Below are 19,191 nucleotides of genomic sequence, written 5' to 3' on the forward strand. Positions count from 1 at the left end.
AAACGGCCGACTTCTCCATCTGCCGGTCTCATAAAACCCCTACCCTGTCCTGCCATGCAGTTCTAAGTATTCAGCATTGACTTATGCGGTCATCTGCTCCTATCTGATCTGAAAAGCAATGTATGATCACAAGTGTCGACCACCTTACGCGCATGCCGAGACAGCACCCGTGCCCACTGGCTCGGCTCAAGAGGTTGCAAATTTCTTTTCACAATGTATTATATTGTGACATGGTGCTCCACAGCCATCTTATCGTCAGTCATTGCAGAAATTCTCCACGCATCATCCCCCCTCCATAAGAGAATCTGAAGGTATCATGCCCAGACCAACGGTCTGACTTAGTGATTCATTGCGCCTTATCGAGTATGATCTCCATGTATGTCACCAGATCATCGAAACTGGACAGTATTGCACCGTTCGCCACATTTGCCTCTAATAGAGCGGTATAGCGGACTATTAGTTAGTCTGTTTTTTCTCGTTTATGGCCGTCCTCCTACCACAATCTCAACATTTTTTTCTTCTCAACGCCAGAGTTTTCCTCCACATAAGTACCTGCCCAGTTTGTATCCCGCGTGGCCAGATGCCGTCACATTACACACCTCAACACAGAAACCTGAGAGAAAGGCCGAGAGAGAGCTATGATTCTATTCATCGTATGATCTTTTTCCATCCTGATGATGAAGTACCACTTTACACAACACTATGCACCCCTAGACTTAGTGACAAATTTCACCACCACTACCTTAGTCCCTACAGGGACCTCAACCAAGCTTCTTCAGTGAACTACAGTTCACCTACATCCTATATCGTTCTGCGCTGAGCTCTTAGCAGTCCAGGAGGCACTGCTCCGTGGCCATCACAACTATGCTCCCCGCTGTCCACGTTGTCATCCGCACTGATGCACTTCAAGCCGTACGACTGCTCCGACATGTAAGTCGTTCACCAAAATAATGTCAAGACATCCACCAGCTTGCGGCATGCATCCCAAAGTCAGAACGTATTCAGTGGGTTCCACGGGAATTTCTGCCTTCTCAAAGTCACGCAGATTTAGCGACCCGCATCGTTACTCAAAAATCATCAGTGCTACGACTCTGGTGTGAACGACGCTACTCTCCCTTTGTCCGGTGCCGCACATGTGCTCTCATCCCTCCGTGTGCGGTAACCCTCCCCCAAGGATTCAGCCGTGCAGAAGATGTTGCGCTTAGGAAGATCCGGGTTGGGGTTGCTTTCACACTAGCTGTCACTCGGACGTGGTCTCACTTCCGACACTTATGTCCCCGGCCAGGGTGTCCGATAAGTAAACACAAAAATGTTGAAGCCGACATTCACCACCTGCTGTGGGACTGCCCAGGACTGAAACCAACACGAATCCGGCAACAGACGATAGCTGGCCTACCAGCAACCAATCCTACATCGTATATCGCCTGGACGCAGAGACTTCATTATCGCCCATTGCTGGATTTCATAAAATCAGCCAACCTTTTTCCATTCATTTAACCATATCTTCATTTTTCATCTCATACGCAACTGATGCCCTCAGGCAATAAATATCGTTACAAAAAAAACTACAGTCACAAATATTTATCAACCAGCCGATCGACACCACCATTGTACTGAATTGTCCATGTTTCTCGTTTGAAGTCGTTTATGCGCCGCGGAGCATCAGTTCCGTACGAGCGGCCAAGCTGGCCGATTCCGATCCCCCGGGAAGTTTGTGTGAGCTTTCTACGGATCTTCTTTCATTTGTACATACCATCGTAATCATCCCGCGGCGGTGCCTATGCACGCGCCTCATATACTATTCAACATCTCGCCGTATCAACAACAAATAACTGTGGATAGTTTCCACCATTCAGAAGTTAAATTTTATAGGATATATAAGTCGGGCAGTGGCGTGGGCGGAGCACTTGCGCTGGGGCCGGCGGCCATTGAATCACTACACACATAGTCATTGCTTCAAGTTGTTCAGATTGCAGTCCAGTTAAAATATGAAACTCCAGCTGTCCATAATAGGCCAAAATGGATTTTGCCTAGTCTTTGCCCCCCCCACCCCCTCTCTTGTACGATACCGTGCATAAACCGTCTTTGCCAGCCAAAGTAACCAGGCTGCATGTTTTGCTTCTCACTTTTATATAAAGCCAATAAAATTTCCACTTTATCACAGCTAGTTAAGAAGTGAGGACAGGTGCTCAACTTTGCATTGCAAATATTTAAAACTTCAGAAGTGGTAAGAGTCTGCTACCAAATGGCTGAGAAGCAGATCCTGCAGCCTGGTTAGTTTTGGCAAGACGGTACTTTAGAGGACTGATCACGCATCTAAAACACATCAACCGAAGGACGGACGCAAACGCACATTGATAAATCACTTTTATGCTTATCAACTTAATACCGCTTTCCTCAATACTATATAAAATTATGTTATTGGAAACCTGCACCAATAAGTAAATCAGATATAATCTTAAGGCTTCCCGTTTTTTATGCGAAGAACACTATTTACCCCGTCCACAAAACTAAAAAAAAACAAAAACATTATCTTCTTCTATATCAGTGATACCATTACATCCTTTCATGAGAAGTAGTCTGGGTATGACAACCTTCCAACTTGCTCTTTGAAATCAAGATCTATTTACTAAAGATGCTCGCCGCGAAGGCTTTGGCAAACAGTCTATTGAGTTTTAATGCAAACGATTATGTTTATATTGCTGACACTTACACCAGAGATCCAGAGGAAGTAGCTGTACCGGTGTAGTCGTATCTCTAAGGGTATGTATTGAGTTGGGTCCGGGTTGTATGCGAGCACTGGCTTCCTGCTTATTTCCTGGTTTAGAAAAGAAGCGAGAAGTAAGCGGGTTAGATTAAAAATAATGATTTGCTCGAGTGCAGTGTTCAAACCTGCAGCCAGAAAATAACCTCTGTGTGAATATGCTAGCTTCCAGCAGATAACAGCGCCTTCTGGGCACCTGGGATGGGTGTCCGACACGTGCTCTTACCTGTTAGAGCCGCTGGGTGTAAAGGCCTTCGTAACAGAGGTAACACGATATCGTAATCGGGTCTCTCCTCCCAAAATCGGTCGTCATATGCCGCTTGGACGCAGGGACCGCGCATAAATGTTCACTCCTGGACTTCATTACATCAGCTAAAATTGTTCTCATTTATTTGACCATGCCCTTCATCTATCATAAAATGTCCTTTTACGCGCCGAAGTAATAAACATCGCCAAAAGACATCCTTATTTATCGAATGATAAATATACCTCTATTCCAATTATTATGGTTTTCAAACTAGACACCTATTTCGAAGTGCTAAGTTATCATTTGTTACGATAGCGTAGGAAAAAAAGTAAGTAAAGTGTAGTTCTGGGACAGTTATTATTACACAGTGACCAAAAAGCGTGCAGCAAACATATAAACAAGCGCAGTTTCTCCCTGTTTTCTGCGACCGATTTGTTCGCAATAAAAAGTAAACCGAACGCAGTCAGGAACGCAAAAAAAATGGGGGTGGAAGTTAAAACTTGTACAATTGCCAAGATCAGGCCTATTGGGGGGAGTGTAACGCTATTAGCGCTTTACAGAAGAAAAGAGGACGGAGGCATCACACTCTTTGCTGTGCCTCAATCTCGAGTTTTTTCTTCAAGCTGAGCACACTGCAGCACCAAAGAGGTCTGAAGGTCTACTAGACTTTCATTACGCTGCACATCACTAACCGGAGAGAAAAACGAAACGTCCCTGAATTTCACGGGATCCAAGAGCATAGTGATTATAATGACCTGCTGAGAGAGTACAACAATATTTTTGTAGAGTGAGTGTACGTACCCGACAATATGCGTCGAAGGCGACCAGCAGCACAGACAAACTTAGAGGCGATGTTGCCCCTGGAAGTACTTCACTACAAGGGAGGAAACTGTTTCAGGCAAGTATGCTCTTAAAGTGAGTTCTTAATATACTGGATTCATTTTGTACATAAATATAAGGTGAAAAAAATACGAAAACTGAGTTAGAAGCCTCCATAAAACAGACACGCCCAACTGCAAAATAAATAGCATGCTTTTTTGGTGAACGCGGTGCGACGGGCGTAAGTTAGTTTAGCATCTTTATATCTACGCGCTGAGTCGTAACGTTGTACATTGTGGAAGAGGATTGTTGTTAGCGTTTTACCTGCTTGCATGCCTGAAATTATACACCAATGTACAAAAAAGAACAAATTGCGTCCAATAAACGGTGTAAAGGTATGCTTTGAAATGGTAAGACGCCAGAACACGATTGAATGATCGGTCCTTATATCAGACAGGCAAATGATATAATTAAAAATACACTGCAGAGTAAACTGTAGACTAAAAAAACTGGAAGGAATATTTAGCGACGGCTCGAAAATAAATATGTCTAGCCCATTTAATAAAGCCCAAAAGCGGCATAAGTGGGGAAACGTAAATAAATAATACTCACGCCACATTCGCCTTGCTCAGAATTTCTTTTCCGGATTTCAGGCCGTGGTTAAATTCATGGATCATCTCGCAGTCAGACTCTCTGAAGATGGTCGTTACCGGTCGACACTGCAGTATAGAACGTTTGGTGAAGTGTGAATTAAGTGTAAAAGAAGTCTTTCTCAGTACAGTTTTCTCAGCGTGCATGCAATCAGTAGTATTCGATGGAAGTTGTGACCGTAGGTGACATCATTTTTGTTTGCTACATAGTGATTTCACGTTCTTCCCACGCCGCGTACAGGCTACGTCCACTTGACAACTGCTTCAGCTATTTATTTGGAGCACCTCTCACGAGTAGCTACAGTTCTCCGCCACGTTTCTAGCTGCACGTCTATAGCCCACCTATTTACGTCCTGGTCACGAGAATGTCAGCGTTGCAGTTTATTTTAAAATGGACATGACTATACCCCTTGTCGACTTTTAAGCCATTCCTCTTGTTCGATGGTTTTATGAATCCTTGCTGCTGAGCTTAATAAAACCTTTACAATCTGCAAGTCTCCTCGTTTGTTTTTAACTAACAGAAGGGTAATATGACCAGTGGAAAAATATCTCGAAGGCCAAGTACCATGCCCTTCACGAATGACGGACACGTTTCGGAGCCCTTGGCTCGTTCGCGGATTCTAAGAGACGACAATTTTAAAATCTTCAGGCACCTAATATTATTAAATGCCAAATAACCATGTAGAACTTACCTGAAGCATAAAGATATTTCCTTTACTTATCGCCCATTCCATGTCTTGAGGTGTGGTGTAAGTCTTTTCGATCTATTTAAGAAGCAAAAATAAGAATCAGAACATAAATTTATCGTTTATTTTTTCGGTGATATGTCTATAGGGGCTGCTATAAGGTATATAAGTACGTGTTTTAACCATCCAGTTTATTACTGCGCTGCCTATTAAAACAAGCAACTTCTATTAATGAGAACAAATGTTTTACTACTTGAATAAAAAGTAACATTTTTGCATAGTCTTTGTTGTTCGAAATGTAAGATCCATTTTCTCTTGGAACGCGCCGACATAATTTGAGAACAAACAGTTCAATCCCCCGCTGAACTGAGCGTAAACGCAGTCATCCTTTCATATTTGACGAGCTGCCAAATAGAGGCTAGAAACGAAGCCAATACGGCGCTGCAAAATAAATAAATAAAAATTACTGGATTTCAATGCTGCTGAACCAAATATTGAGCCAAAGCATTAGCTGCGGGTGACCGAGCGTTCTTCTCCTTCTCTCTTCGTCCTCAGCCCACATATAAAGCCCCCCTATAACCAAGCCATATGAAAGTGCCTTAGTGGCCTATAGGGGTAACGTGAATGCCAGGGTCCTAGCAGGCTGATTCTAACATAACCGTCCCATGTGAAACGAGAGACCCAAGTTGGCTGCTCCTGCCAACTGAGCCGCGGCTCCGACCGCGCCACGCCGACCGCTTAAGTTTTGGAGCCCATCTTTTGCTTTTGTGTCACATGGAGTGTGACGTCACAGCGTCACGCAGGTAAGACGTGGTTGCCGCCGCGCCACACTGACCGCTTGAGTTGGTAGCCTAGCTCTCATCCTAGTGTCACGTGGGGTGTGACGTCACAGTGTCACGTGGGTAAGACGTACATGGCTACCGCCGCGCTACGCTGAAGGCTCGAAACCTAGAGTAGTATTGCTTTCGCAATAAAAACTGATGTATGGCGTTATGCGCGCAAACAATAGTTTGTGGGTGTTTTCACGTATCAACCCTGAAGAAATGCGTCGTGCATGCAAACGGATCGACGCTGTTTTATTAACCTCCGCAACTGGACATCGTGGCCGCTGAGTCGCCGGGAGTTGAATCAAAGTAAGCAAGAACTTAGAAAACGAAATTTCACTTTGTCGAGTGAATAGAACAAGGCCTCGGACATGGCTAGTTGGTAGCAAATAAGCTCGTAGAACATTCAGAGTGTGCACATGGGAGTGTGCTCAAGGCTATGGTTCGTAAATAATAGTAAAAGGGCTGTTGGCAGCAAATGTTATCTCCTGTTTTGTCACCAGTGACAGCATAATTTATATACGGAGGTGGATTAAAGTACTTATAGCGCTTAATATGAAAAAAATGTGTAAAGCTTAATAACAGTGACTGTACATAATCTCAGGCCGCTGGAAAGGATGACAGAGGAAGACAATTTTAGACTGCCTGAACCAACTTTGGCAGACATGGTGATGTTTCTCCGTCATGTAAGGTGAAGTCTATTGTGCCAGTGCTGAAGCTTAATAATAGGAAGCTGAAATGGTTTTTAAATTGCATGAAACCCGGTGCGTGGAATAAAGAGGTTTTGTTAATCATGTGGGTCAATTGTTTTTGAATTCTTTCGATAAGAAAAACAAACATCGCTTGTTAAAAACCCGCCGCGGTCACGCCCTCGTCGCTGCCGGGAGCACCGGGGGCGGGGCGCCGAAACTGGGGACAGGCGGATGTGATGTCAATCATGGAATGGCGACCGCGCGTATTCCACGCTTGCTTCGCTTCATCCCGCTCTTTGGTGATCGACGGATCAGCGAAATCTGCTGCTCGTTCCATTTGTTTTCTCCACTTCTACCGCTCTGTTCTGAAGGTTCCGCGTGTTCAAAGATTCAATGAAGTCAACCAGCAGATAAGCAGCTATAGAGGAGTGGCGCGCCGTTCGCTTCGACGCCCTCAGGCTAGTGAGCCTCTTTTGCTCAGTTGCAAAATAAAAGTCGTTCGATGTTCCAACAATATTTCCCTCGTGTCATTAGAAAACAAGCATTCTTGTGAGTGGGTGAAGCAACTGGTGGCTATCAGCACGGCTTCGTTGGGCGAACATCAGTGGACCAGGCGACATGATCCTTTATAGTCTCCCAAAGAATAAGACACTTTCCGAGCTGTGGGCCTCTGTCATGAAACGCAAAAAAAATATTGCTTTTGGAATCAGTCTTGTTTTGCACTGATGATTTTTGTCCCGATAACTATAATCGAATCTTGGCAGCGGTTGCGGCCACTTGGCATTCCAATTAGATGAGCGCAACTGAAGCCCGGTGCTGTTCTGTCATTCTTCCCGCTCCTAATTATGTTAATTATGTTAATAGGGTTGTTGCACGGCTGGCTTCAACGTCGTTGCGCTTACCCGAGGATACCGAACTTAAAACGCGATTCGCGGCTCACTATTGTTACACAGCCCACCGCTGTTCTCGGCTGCGTCAACAATTACCCATTAGGTACAGCAAACCAAATGCATGATTGGTAGAACGAAGGTGCATTTCAATAGTCATTTATAACGCAGTGTCTGGAGCGCCGTGCTGCTCGAGCGGCAACAGCGCGCTCAAGCATCGTCCGAACGCACCATTACCTCCACATGCCGCTCCGGTCGCGCCTTCCGCATGCTGTCCGTGGATCCCTTGCTCTAGCGTCAAGCAAGCGTGCTAAAATTTATTGCTGTCTTAAAAAAAGTAAGCAGAGGGATAACGGAATGTCGAAAATTAACCCTTATTGAGGCTTGCTGACCAGTACTGAGATGCTGGTAGGATAACTGTGACACAAGTACGTTTCTCTTCACAGCTGTGTAGCAGGAGTCGCGGGTACCGTCGCGGCTCATCCGACCTTCTTGTATGTATACATTAGCTCATCTTCTAAGGTGGCGCCCTGATAAACAATGTCTTTATGTCATTGTGAGGCAAAGTTATTTGTAGCAGGCAGTTCTACGAGTAGCCCGTTTACTACAGCGCTGCTCAATTTCAAAGCGTCGCTTGCTGTGCCGCCGATGCGAAACAATAATCATCATCATCATCATCATCATCATCATCATCATCATCATCATCATCATCATCAGCCCGATTATACCCACTGCAGGGCGAAGGCCTCTCCCATATCTCTCCACTTAACCCGGTTCTGTGCTAGCTGCATCCACTTGACCCCTGCGAACTTCTTAATCTCATCCGCCCACCTAACTTTCTGCCGCCCCCTGCTACGCTTTCCTTCCCTTAGAATCCAGTTTGTTACCCTCAGCGACCATCGGTTATCCTCTCTTCGCACTACATGTCCTGCCCATGTCCATTTCTTCTTCTTAACAATATATAGGCCTAACGACGACCAGGAAGTCCGCTCGTCCAGAGCGCCCGTCCAGAGCGTTCGCTGCCGGCACCGTTCCGGTAAGATCGCTTTATCCGGCGGTGCAGGTGCTGCGAACATGTTTGATTTCCTGATGCGGCGGAAACCAGACCATTTTCGGCATTGCGTTGAACAGCGCACGGCGCAAATTAACTGCAAAGACAGCAGCAGCAGCAGCAGCAGCAGCAGCAGCAGCAGCAGCAGCAGCAGCAGCAGCAGCAGCAGCAGCAGCAGCAGCAGCAGCAGCAGCAGCAGCAGCAGCAGCAGCAGCAGCAGCAGCAGCAGCAGCAGCAGCAGCAGCAGCAGCAGCAGCAGCAGCAGCAGCAGCAGCAGCAGCAGCAGCAGCAGCAGCAGCAGCAGCAGCAGCAGCAGCAGCAGCAGCAGCAGCAGCAGCAGCAGCAGCAGCAGCAGCAGCAGCAGCAGCAGCAGCAGCAGCAGCAGCAGCAGCAGCAGCAGCAGCAGCAGCAGCAGCAGCAGCAGCAGCAGCAGCAGCAGCAGCAGCAGCAGCAGCAGCAGCAGCAGCAGCAGCAGCAGCAGCAGCAGCAGCAGCAGCAGCAGCAGCAGCAGCAGCAGCAGCAGCAGCAGCAGCAGCAGCAGCAGCAGCAGCAGCAGCAGCAGCAGCAGCAGCAGCAGCAGCAGCAGCAGCAGCAGCAGCAGCAGCAGCAGCAGCAGCAGCAGCAGCAGCAGCAGCAGCAGCAGCAGCAGCAGCAGCAGCAGCAGCAGCAGCAGCAGCAGCAGCAGCAGCAGCAGCAGCAGCAGCAGCAGCAGCAGCAGCAGCAGCAGCAGCAGCAGCAGCAGCAGCAGCAGCAGCAGCAGCAGCAGCAGCAGCAGCAGCAGCAGCAGCAGCAGCAGCAGCAGCAGCAGCAGCAGCAGCAGCAGCAGCAGCAGCAGCAGCAGCAGCAGCAGCAGCAGCAGCAGCAGCAGCAGCAGCAGCAGCAGCAGCAGCAGCAGCAGCAGCAGCAGCAGCAGCAGCAGCAGCAGCAGCAGCAGCAGCAGCAGCAGCAGCAGCAGCAGCAGCAGCAGCAGCAGCAGCAGCAGCAGCAGCAGCAGCAGCAGCAGCAGCAGCAGCAGCAGCAGCAGCAGCAGCAGCAGCAGCAGCAGCAGCAGCAGCAGCAGCAGCAGCAGCAGCAGCAGCAGCAGCAGCAGCAGCAGCAGCAGCAGCAGCAGCAGCAGCAGCAGCAGCAGCAGCAGCAGCAGCAGCAGCAGCAGCAGCAGCAGCAGCAGCAGCAGCAGCAGCAGCAGCAGCAGCAGCAGCAGCAGCAGCAGCAGCAGCAGCAGCAGCAGCAGCAGCAGCAGCAGCAGCAGCAGCAGCAGCAGCAGCAGCAGCAGCAGCAGCAGCAGCAGCAGCAGCAGCAGCAGCAGCAGCAGCAGCAGCAGCAGCAGCAGCAGCAGCAGCAGCAGCAGCAGCAGCAGCAGCAGCAGCAGCAGCAGCAGCAGCAGCAGCAGCAGCAGCAGCAGCAGCAGCAGCAGCAGCAGCAGCAGCAGCAGCAGCAGCAGCAGCAGCAGCAGCAGCAGCAGCAGCAGCAGCAGCAGCAGCAGCAGCAGCAGCAGCAGCAGCAGCAGCAGCAGCAGCAGCAGCAGCAGCAGCAGCAGCAGCAGCAGCAGCAGCAGCAGCAGCAGCAGCAGCAGCAGCAGCAGCAGCAGCAGCAGCAGCAGCAGCAGCAGCAGCAGCAGCAGCAGCAGCAGCAGCAGCAGCAGCAGCAGCAGCAGCAGCAGCAGCAGCAGCAGCAGCAGCAGCAGCAGCAGCAGCAGCAGCAGCAGCAGCAGCAGCAGCAGCAGCAGCAGCAGCAGCAGCAGCAGCAGCAGCAGCAGCAGCAGCAGCAGCAGCAGCAGCAGCAGCAGCAGCAGCAGCAGCAGCAGCAGCAGCAGCAGCAGCAGCAGCAGCAGCAGCAGCAGCAGCAGCAGCAGCAGCAGCAGCAGCAGCAGCAGCAGCAGCAGCAGCAGCAGCAGCAGCAGCAGCAGCAGCAGCAGCAGCAGCAGCAGCAGCAGCAGCAGCAGCAGCAGCAGCAGCAGCAGCAGCAGCAGCAGCAGCAGCAGCAGCAGCAGCAGCAGCAGCAGCAGCAGCAGCAGCAGCAGCAGCAGCAGCAGCAGCAGCAGCAGCAGCAGCAGCAGCAGCAGCAGCAGCAGCAGCAGCAGCAGCAGCAGCAGCAGCAGCAGCAGCAGCAGCAGCAGCAGCAGCAGCAGCAGCAGCAGCAGCAGCAGCAGCAGCAGCAGCAGCAGCAGCAGCAGCAGCAGCAGCAGCAGCAGCAGCAGCAGCAGCAGCAGCAGCAGCAGCAGCAGCAGCAGCAGCAGCAGCAGCAGCAGCAGCAGCAGCAGCAGCAGCAGCAGCAGCAGCAGCAGCAGCAGCAGCAGCAGCAGCAGCAGCAGCAGCAGCAGCAGCAGCAGCAGCAGCAGCAGCAGCAGCAGCAGCAGCAGCAGCAGCAGCAGCAGCAGCAGCAGCAGCAGCAGCAGCAGCAGCAGCAGCAGCAGCAGCAGCAGCAGCAGCAGCAGCAGCAGCAGCAGCAGCAGCAGCAGCAGCAGCAGCAGCAGCAGCAGCAGCAGCAGCAGCAGCAGCAGCAGCAGCAGCAGCAGCAGCAGCAGCAGCAGCAGCAGCAGCAGCAGCAGCAGCAGCAGCAGCAGCAGCAGCAGCAGCAGCAGCAGCAGCAGCAGCAGCAGCAGCAGCAGCAGCAGCAGCAGCAGCAGCAGCAGCAGCAGCAGCAGCAGCAGCAGCAGCAGCAGCAGCAGCAGCAGCAGCAGCAGCAGCAGCAGCAGCAGCAGCAGCAGCAGCAGCAGCAGCAGCAGCAGCAGCAGCAGCAGCAGCAGCAGCAGCAGCAGCAGCAGCAGCAGCAGCAGCAGCAGCAGCAGCAGCAGCAGCAGCAGCAGCAGCAGCAGCAGCAGCAGCAGCAGCAGCAGCAGCAGCAGCAGCAGCAGCAGCAGCAGCAGCAGCAGCAGCAGCAGCAGCAGCAGCAGCAGCAGCAGCAGCAGCAGCAGCAGCAGCAGCAGTATGCGTGCATTTGTCGTTATTCCGCCGTTCGGCGATACACGAAGGTTGTATAAACGCGCTGACGACTATGATTGCATCATCTACAATGACTAATCAATTTGTTGCTACTGAAACGAGCTTTAGTTTGTAAAGGGCAGTTGTTAAAGCGGGCTAGCTATTGCGCTTTTCGACTCGCGCAATTGTGCTGACTTTGCTTTCGCTGTCGACGTACTCGACAGTGTATTTCGTGGCTCCGTTTTTTTTTTTGTTTTTTTGCTGGTTGCTCGAACGTGTACGGCAAGTGTTCAAGGTGTTTCACATTTTTAGAATAAATAATAGCATTTTGAATCGTGCTCTGTAGTCCTCTCAAGCACCGCGCACGCAGCAACACCGCCGGCGGCGTCCTGGCATACCGAGCATGACGTCATGATGGTCCGGGCCAATTACAGACAACTGCGGCGTGAGCTTGGAGGGCGGTGCCGCTGGTGCTTGTTTTCTTGTAAACACTGCCATTTGCGCTCATTTCTGTCATTTTTAAGTATTATAGTCTTCAGAGGACAAAAACCTGTAAAATGCCTCACATAACTCATTTTTTGCTAAAAACGTTCCCGCTTACCTTTAAGACATGACGAATCTGGTATCGTATTGTGCTCTGTCACTGACATCCTGTGAGCCTAAGCTGAAGGAGAAGCTGGCAAGTGAACGTTTATCGTGGTGGCTCGAGGAGAGTAAGCGTTGCCAACATGTATGACTGCATTCCGTCGAGGCTTAAGTGCGCAAGATAACAGCTTTGATTGGGTAAGCCACATTGGACATCATAGGGCTTTCGGGCTCTCCACACTAGTTATTTTTATTGAAATCGCAAAAGCTGTACTATAGCGTTTTCCGGAGCACAATTTGCAAGGAACAGGTGTAGAGGGCCATCTGTAAGATTATTGACAGGTCGTTGATCGTGCGATTCGAGTTATGTTAGGAAGTGCTATATGCGCCGAAATGGTTTTTTCGCGAGGTATATGATTTGCTGGCTACTGACCCAATCGCTATGCCTCGATAGCTTGAAAGGCACTACGATCGTTACAGCATTGTCTTCAAGGCTTAGGTTTGTCTCTTTCAGGGAAAAAATACGGCTTCCTCCGGTTTCCGTGTTTATAAAGACGTTATGCGAGATAGAAGATAGACCTTGGCCCCTATTGCATACGAACATTTAATCATATGCGTTTTTTGGGTGTCATTATTGACTCCAACATACAGTGCCGACAATCTACTGACTCAATTCTTCCATCTCTATCTTCGAGCTTCAACGTGATCCATTGAATTGCAAGTGAGCAATGGGAAACCCACCCTCCGTCAATGGACAGGCTTCAAAATGCGTTGGGGATTAGTCGAATTATGAGTCAATTAATTTTCCCCTTAGTAACACACAAGAAGGTCTCGATATTTTCCGCAGAAAGGGTTTGAGAAGAGCCACTGACGCTACTCAGGCGGGAGCGAACAATGCTGTGCTTCATCAGGCACTATAAAATCTCTTGGGCTTACTGCTTTATAGACTAATAATGCAACTTGGCCGTCTCGGATAGTTGGTAGCCGGGCCAGCCATTCTCCAACGGCTAAGCAAGTGAACTGAGTTTCAAGCCTTCTTCGAATTGTATACCCTCCGTTCCATAGGCCTTAATGATCGAAGACAAAGCAAGCATTTGAATCTTCTCTGGTCACTTCCAAGTCTTGGATCTATATGGTAATTATACCTCAGTGCGCTCTAAACGCTGTTATTCTCTGGTGTAAACGCGCTCGCTTCAACTGGAGAATTTGCAGACAGATTGTGCCCTCCATCTCATCATAAAGTTTTCATCCATGGTTCTCTCGAAAAGATCAGAGAAGCTAGTGGAGCGGCTTCTCACATTTTGTATTTGAATATTTCATGGTCTGTACGCTTCACTTAAGTCGCGTCCTCCACAACGGCCGAAAGCGTTGTCATTTTGGCGGCTTTGGTCCTGACGAATTCTCAATCCGCCCTTCGAAAGTCAGAACGCGGGCTTTCTATTGCTGTTTATCATTCACCTGTTTGCGCTTGCAGAAGACTAAGGTAATGTTCAACAGCCTCGGGAAGGAACAGCAGTTTACATTAGGTAGCGAAATACTGGAAGTAGTAGACGAATATGTCTACTTAGGACAGGTAGTAACCGCAGATCCGTGTCATGAAAAGGAAATAACAAGAAGAATAAGATGGGGATGGAGCGCATTTGGCAAGCACTCGCAGATTATCACTAGCAGCTTACCGGTATCGCTCAAGAGGAAAGTATACAACAGTTGCAACTTGCCTGTACTCACCTATGGGGCTGAAACGTGGAGGCTAACCACGAGAGTTCTACTTAAGTTGAGGACAACCCAGAGGGCTATGGAACGAAAAATGGTAGGGGTAACATTAAGAGATAGAAAGCGTGCAGAGTGGGTCAGAGAAATAACTCAAGTTACCGACATTATAGTAGAAATTAAGAAGAAAAAAAAATGGACATGGGCAGGACATGTAGTGCGAAGAGAGGATAACCGATGGTCGCTGAGGGTAACAAACTGGATTCCAAGGGAAGGAAAGCGTAGCAGGGGGCGGCAGAAAGTTAGGTGGGCGGATGAGATTAAGAAGTTCGCAGGGGTCAAGTGGATGCAGCTAGCACAAAACCGGGTTAAGTGGAGAAATATGGGAGAGGCCTTCGCCCTGCAGTGGGTATAATCAGGCTGATGATGATGATGATGATGATGATGATGATTATGTTTGCGCTTGGTGCGTACTTTGCACAAAAGAGAATTTTCTATACATTTCCATTTGGTGTCCGAAAGATAGGTGTCATAGGGAAGTAGATGACGGACATCTTAGCCCGTAAAGAATTCTGAGGATGCATCCATCAAGAGTTCCTCAGGACATCAAAATGCTCTTAACAGAAGCAGTTCAGAGGCATTTCAATTGCTTTTGCAGTTCGTCCTACAAGCTGTGCGTGACCAAATGTTTAGAGAGATCCTAAGTCACTTTACGGCACCGCATTTTTACGGGCTCTGCTTGTACCCTTGCTTGGATGTACAAGACAGTTATGGCAACGTCTCCGCTTTGATGCATATGTGCTGTTTCCGGGGATATCGGGACTTATATTTATGTGCTTTCCAGGGTGTAGTGTGGAATGAAGAGTGTTGTTCGTTTCCCTTTAGAAAATCGGAGTTCCCTATAGTTCACTTCAGGACATTTGTACACGCTTGAGAACCGGTCTTGTAGAAATATTTCGCGCCTTCTATTAGTATTACTAAAGGATACGAATATGGACATGAGATGGTTAGAGTAGCCTTGATTATTAACTATAACGTTCGATGGTGTGGATTTGCTTGACTTGGGGAACTAAGTGATATTTAGATGGTGTTACGGTGAAGCAATTGCCAGCAAAACCGGCAATGGCTAGCCTAACTCCGCCTGCAGCCAGCAACAACTCAGCACCTGAACCTCTCAGATGATGGCAGTTGAAGAAGAAAAGCAGTAGCTGAGGACGAGAAATAATAAAGAAAATGCAATGCGGTCGAGTTTTCCTGCTGCATCATGCATAGAAGCGGTCTATTTAACAAACAACGAGAGATTATTTCAGTATTGCGTTTTGCAGCCTATATTTAATCTTAAGCTGTGCAGCGGAGAGATATATGTGTATGATGTGATCCGCTGGTTATATTTACCTGCGTGCCAATATGAGCCAGTCTTTCGACATCTTCTTCGGAGATGCAAATGGCTTGGGATTTGTCTGGTTCCACGGGTAGAGTGATCACACCGCCGCTGTCTGCAGAGGAACAAGAGATCCAAGAATACACCTTGATCATATGATTGAAGGCACCATGTTCAGAATAATAGTACTTTCATATTTTTTGAATAAAACCTTTAAAAACCCAAGGGGGGGTAGGAATACTTTCTTCATCGTCCCTTTAGGCAATTTCCTATAAGACGCATCAGGAAATACTTGGAAGTACTTAATCAGCAATAAATTCAGTGTTATTTATTATTGGATGATTGCTCATCAGTTTAAGAAGCTAAAGCAGTCGCAGACGAATGTAAACAAATGTCTTGATCCGTACACGCCTTGAAAAATAATAGCTCTGTTACTGCGCCAGAAAGGCGTTGTCTCCTATGTCTGATCTCATTGTGCGCCAGGAAGCTACATTTAACTTGCTGCTTATGCTTGACGCTAAAAAGCAGTTTGCCCTGATAAGATGCCAACAGTTGTCCTCCGGCATTATGCTCAATTGATTTCTCACTGTTTGCTAATAATTCACAAGGCTTCGTTGCAGCAGTGCTCGCTTCCGTGAGAGCGGAGGAGCGCCCGTACAATTCATATACTCAAATAAACCGATGGTATATCCTTTTTCAACTATCGGCCGATTTACTCGAAGTTCAACTCGACATGTACTTAGGGGGACAGCGCATACTCATAACGTGTGCTCTTCAGCTCGTCAAACTAGGCTTATCAAACATAAATGAGGAAGATCAACAGTTGAACTGAGAAACAAGGCTTAAAAAGCCATGGTGAGACCCTCTTTGGAGTACGCAATCATTGTGTGGGACCCTCACACAAAGTTAGAAATAGTAAAACTAAAAAACCTTCAAAGGTTGCCCGCTCGTTTTATATATAGCCGCTATAAACGCAGGCACTATCCATCTGCCGTATTTATGGCGCAAATCTTGAGTACTTGAATGAACGCAGAAAAAAACGCGCGAATTCCTCAGTCGCCTATATTTGTTAAATATAGCCATTGATAAACAAGAATACATAATTAATGCTACACGAAATCTCGCCATAAGCTGAAGCACTATATAGAATTTATTTTTGCTCGCACAAATGCCTATAAATTTTCCTTTTTTTTTTCCTCACACGATTGCGGACTGGAATGCACTGCCACATGATTCTCCACTGCTCTTTTCCGATGAGTGACTGTATTTTTAGTCGACACTATCCGTAATGCGGTATGTTGTTGACTTCGCGTATTGTTTCTGTACATCTAGAGTCTTGAAGCGTGATTTCAGCCTATTTAGTCTTGTATAAGTAGTCATTGTTCGTCGTGTTTCGTTTGATGTGTTTTGTCAATACAAATGATGTCTAGGGTCGCGTTTGTTGGTACTTTGCTTTGTAAGGAGCCCCTCCAGCTTGCACCATGTTTGGTCTGCAGTATGTAATAAATAAACAAATAAAAAATTATCAAAAATAGCAGGAATTTGACTACATTTGTGAAACAAAAAGCTGTTAGCAGACGTCCCGCACGAGTCACGGCGCAGCTTGTTAACTGTGACACAGTAGCGTAGTCCGTGCGATTACTTTACTCCCTATAATTAATAAAGAGCCGACGCAACCATATTGTTGGACTATGACAAAGCGTTTTGCTAAAGCGCCACATAAAAATTATTACAAAACCTTACCAATCGAAATAAATATGCGATGGTTAAATTTGTTTGAGGGTGTCTATAAAACCAGTGTCAATAAGTTCAAGTTAACAAATACTGATCTAGGACCATAAAAGTGACGTTAGGGGTGCCACAAAATACAGTATTGAGGCGGAATTTATTCTTTATTTGTGTTATTGTTAATGTAAAAGTTGTGAGCAGTGATGTTAAGATAAACATTTAACAGACGACTGAGTGATTTGCACATCAGTTCAAACTAAAACCGAATAAATGAGGCTGACAAAGCTCTCGAGGAAATGTTAGATAGGTGCACGAATTGGGACATTTACTTGAATAGATATAAGTGCTTAGTTTTCATATATCGAGGAATAAAACCATACTGTAACATTCTTACTCTGTCAAGGGCATTCTACGATAATGAATCACCCGAAACTATCTAGGTGTTGCTATTGCAGTATACGAATGGATGCCCATATCAATAATGTATGCATTAAATCCTTTAAACTCTCCGTGCTTTCTGTGGCGTAAGCATTAAAAGCACCTGTTCATGTTAATCTAGCAGCATATAAAGCGTTACTCCGACCATTTATGAAGTACACGAGGGTGTTGCTGCGGGCTAGTTGGTTTATTATTGCTTAAAAGGAAACAGCGCAAACAGAGGACAAAGAAAGGAACAAACGACACTGGCTTTGTTTTGGCTGTTCCACTCCACCATCGCCAGATTAGAACAAGAGCAAAGATCCGCTGTTAGGTTAATTTGTAACAAATATAAAGTACGTGACAGCCCAACGCGGATGATTAGGTACCTCAGCCATGACACATTTAAGGCGAGGTGTACTGACCGTCGGTTAAAGTTCGTATTATAATTCTACCTCAAAAAATTGAACAATCGCGACTTAATTACTGCCCACACTTGGTGCCCGAACTTGCGATTTGATAACAGAAAATTGATTTTATACTCTTCAGCTCTAAGCAAATCTTTTAAATATTCAATTTCCTACTAGCCTCAGGAACTTGTATAAAGTAACGAAGTGCATTGTCGATAGCCGCAGTTCTGAAGTGTTTATGGCAAATTTGAAGAAAATGCGTATGTGAAGTATTTGTACTCCTGTGTCCGTTTTTAGTTGCTGCAGTTGATACCTAGATATGAGGTGGTTGATGTGACTGAGGGCTGCATGTGATTTTTAGGTGTTCACTCCTGCTTCGAGTATTGCGACTATTTCGTATTGCTATAAAAGAAAATAAAAACTTGAGAAGGCTTGCAAAAACATATATCAAAATAAATTCGGAAAATTTTGCAGTTGTGCCCAGAGCAAAATGCCTTTCGGGCTCATTAAACCTATGTTCAGACATAAGCACAGATAGCATGCCTGGAAATAAAGCCGCATTAAAGCCCTTCTGTGGAACCACAGCTATACACTGAGAACACAGGTAAAGGTTCCAATCTGAAATGCGGCTTATTATTTGTAATTCCAGTAGTTAGGTATTGCTTAATTTTCGGGACGCTGCAACGAAATGAGAAAACACACAAGGTATTATTGGCCAAGCCACAGGCCGTCCCAACAATTGCTGATATAGTACGGCGATTCCATACGCATCAGTGGACACTTTATATGTTTGTATCCTTACGAATATTACCTTGTGTGCGTTTAATTTGTTGTGCATGAAAAAATAAATCTCAGGTCTATCACTATATCACACAAAAATTACATCGTTAACTCTAACCCTTATACATACATAAATATATGCATACATACATGCATACACACACCCTTATATATATTCAAGTAATAAAGCAGTTCAGATAGTTTGCACAGCAATAGAGAGATTTAGCATACCGTGATCTGCGATCGGCCACCGTGACTCTCTACCGCTCGTGGGCGGGGTGCACAAGCTGATTGGCTCGGATGCGGCAGGTCTATGTGCCGATATCCAGTATGTGGTGCCATCTATTGACATCAAAGTGATCTGGGCATGCGCAGTGGAACGCGCGATGGCGGATCACGGTAGCGGATCGCGGATCACGGTGTGCTAAATCTCTCTAATATATTTAGCTTCTCGTAGCAGCTACGAATGCCAGCGTTCACAGCGACAGCCCGAGCTTAATCCGCTTTTCGTCTTCACAACTTCATTGTCTTCGGTGCGCGATGTCTCTGTTTTCCTCTTCTTTCTGCTTTGTCACAGGTTAGGCATCTATCTTATAACATATATACATATAGGTACAGTCTTTGCCAAAAATACACGGC

The 19,191-nt window shown here is 47.2% G+C and overlaps 1 protein-coding gene across 1 annotated transcript in view; it reads right to left on the reverse strand.

Annotated features, from left to right (window-relative positions):
* LOC146196144 (uncharacterized) overlaps positions 1-19,191 on the reverse strand; it is a 127,249-nt gene that overhangs the window by 45,465 nt on the left and 62,593 nt on the right. The window contains exons 15-19 of the mRNA XM_084596332.1: positions 15,232-15,332; positions 5,173-5,244; positions 4,443-4,549; positions 3,813-3,885; positions 2,714-2,818 (exon numbers count right to left, since the gene is read on the reverse strand). Of these exons, the coding sequence (XP_084452458.1) occupies positions 2,714-2,818; positions 3,813-3,885; positions 4,443-4,549; positions 5,173-5,244; positions 15,232-15,332 (458 nt within the window). The remainder of the gene's footprint in view (positions 1-2,713; positions 2,819-3,812; positions 3,886-4,442; positions 4,550-5,172; positions 5,245-15,231; positions 15,333-19,191) is intronic.

The sequence above is a fragment of the Amblyomma maculatum genome, chromosome 3, assembly GCF_055883805.1.
Source record: "Amblyomma maculatum isolate TAMU_Amacu chromosome 3, ASM5588380v1, whole genome shotgun sequence".
Classification (NCBI taxonomy): Eukaryota; Metazoa; Arthropoda; class Arachnida; order Ixodida; family Ixodidae; genus Amblyomma; species Amblyomma maculatum.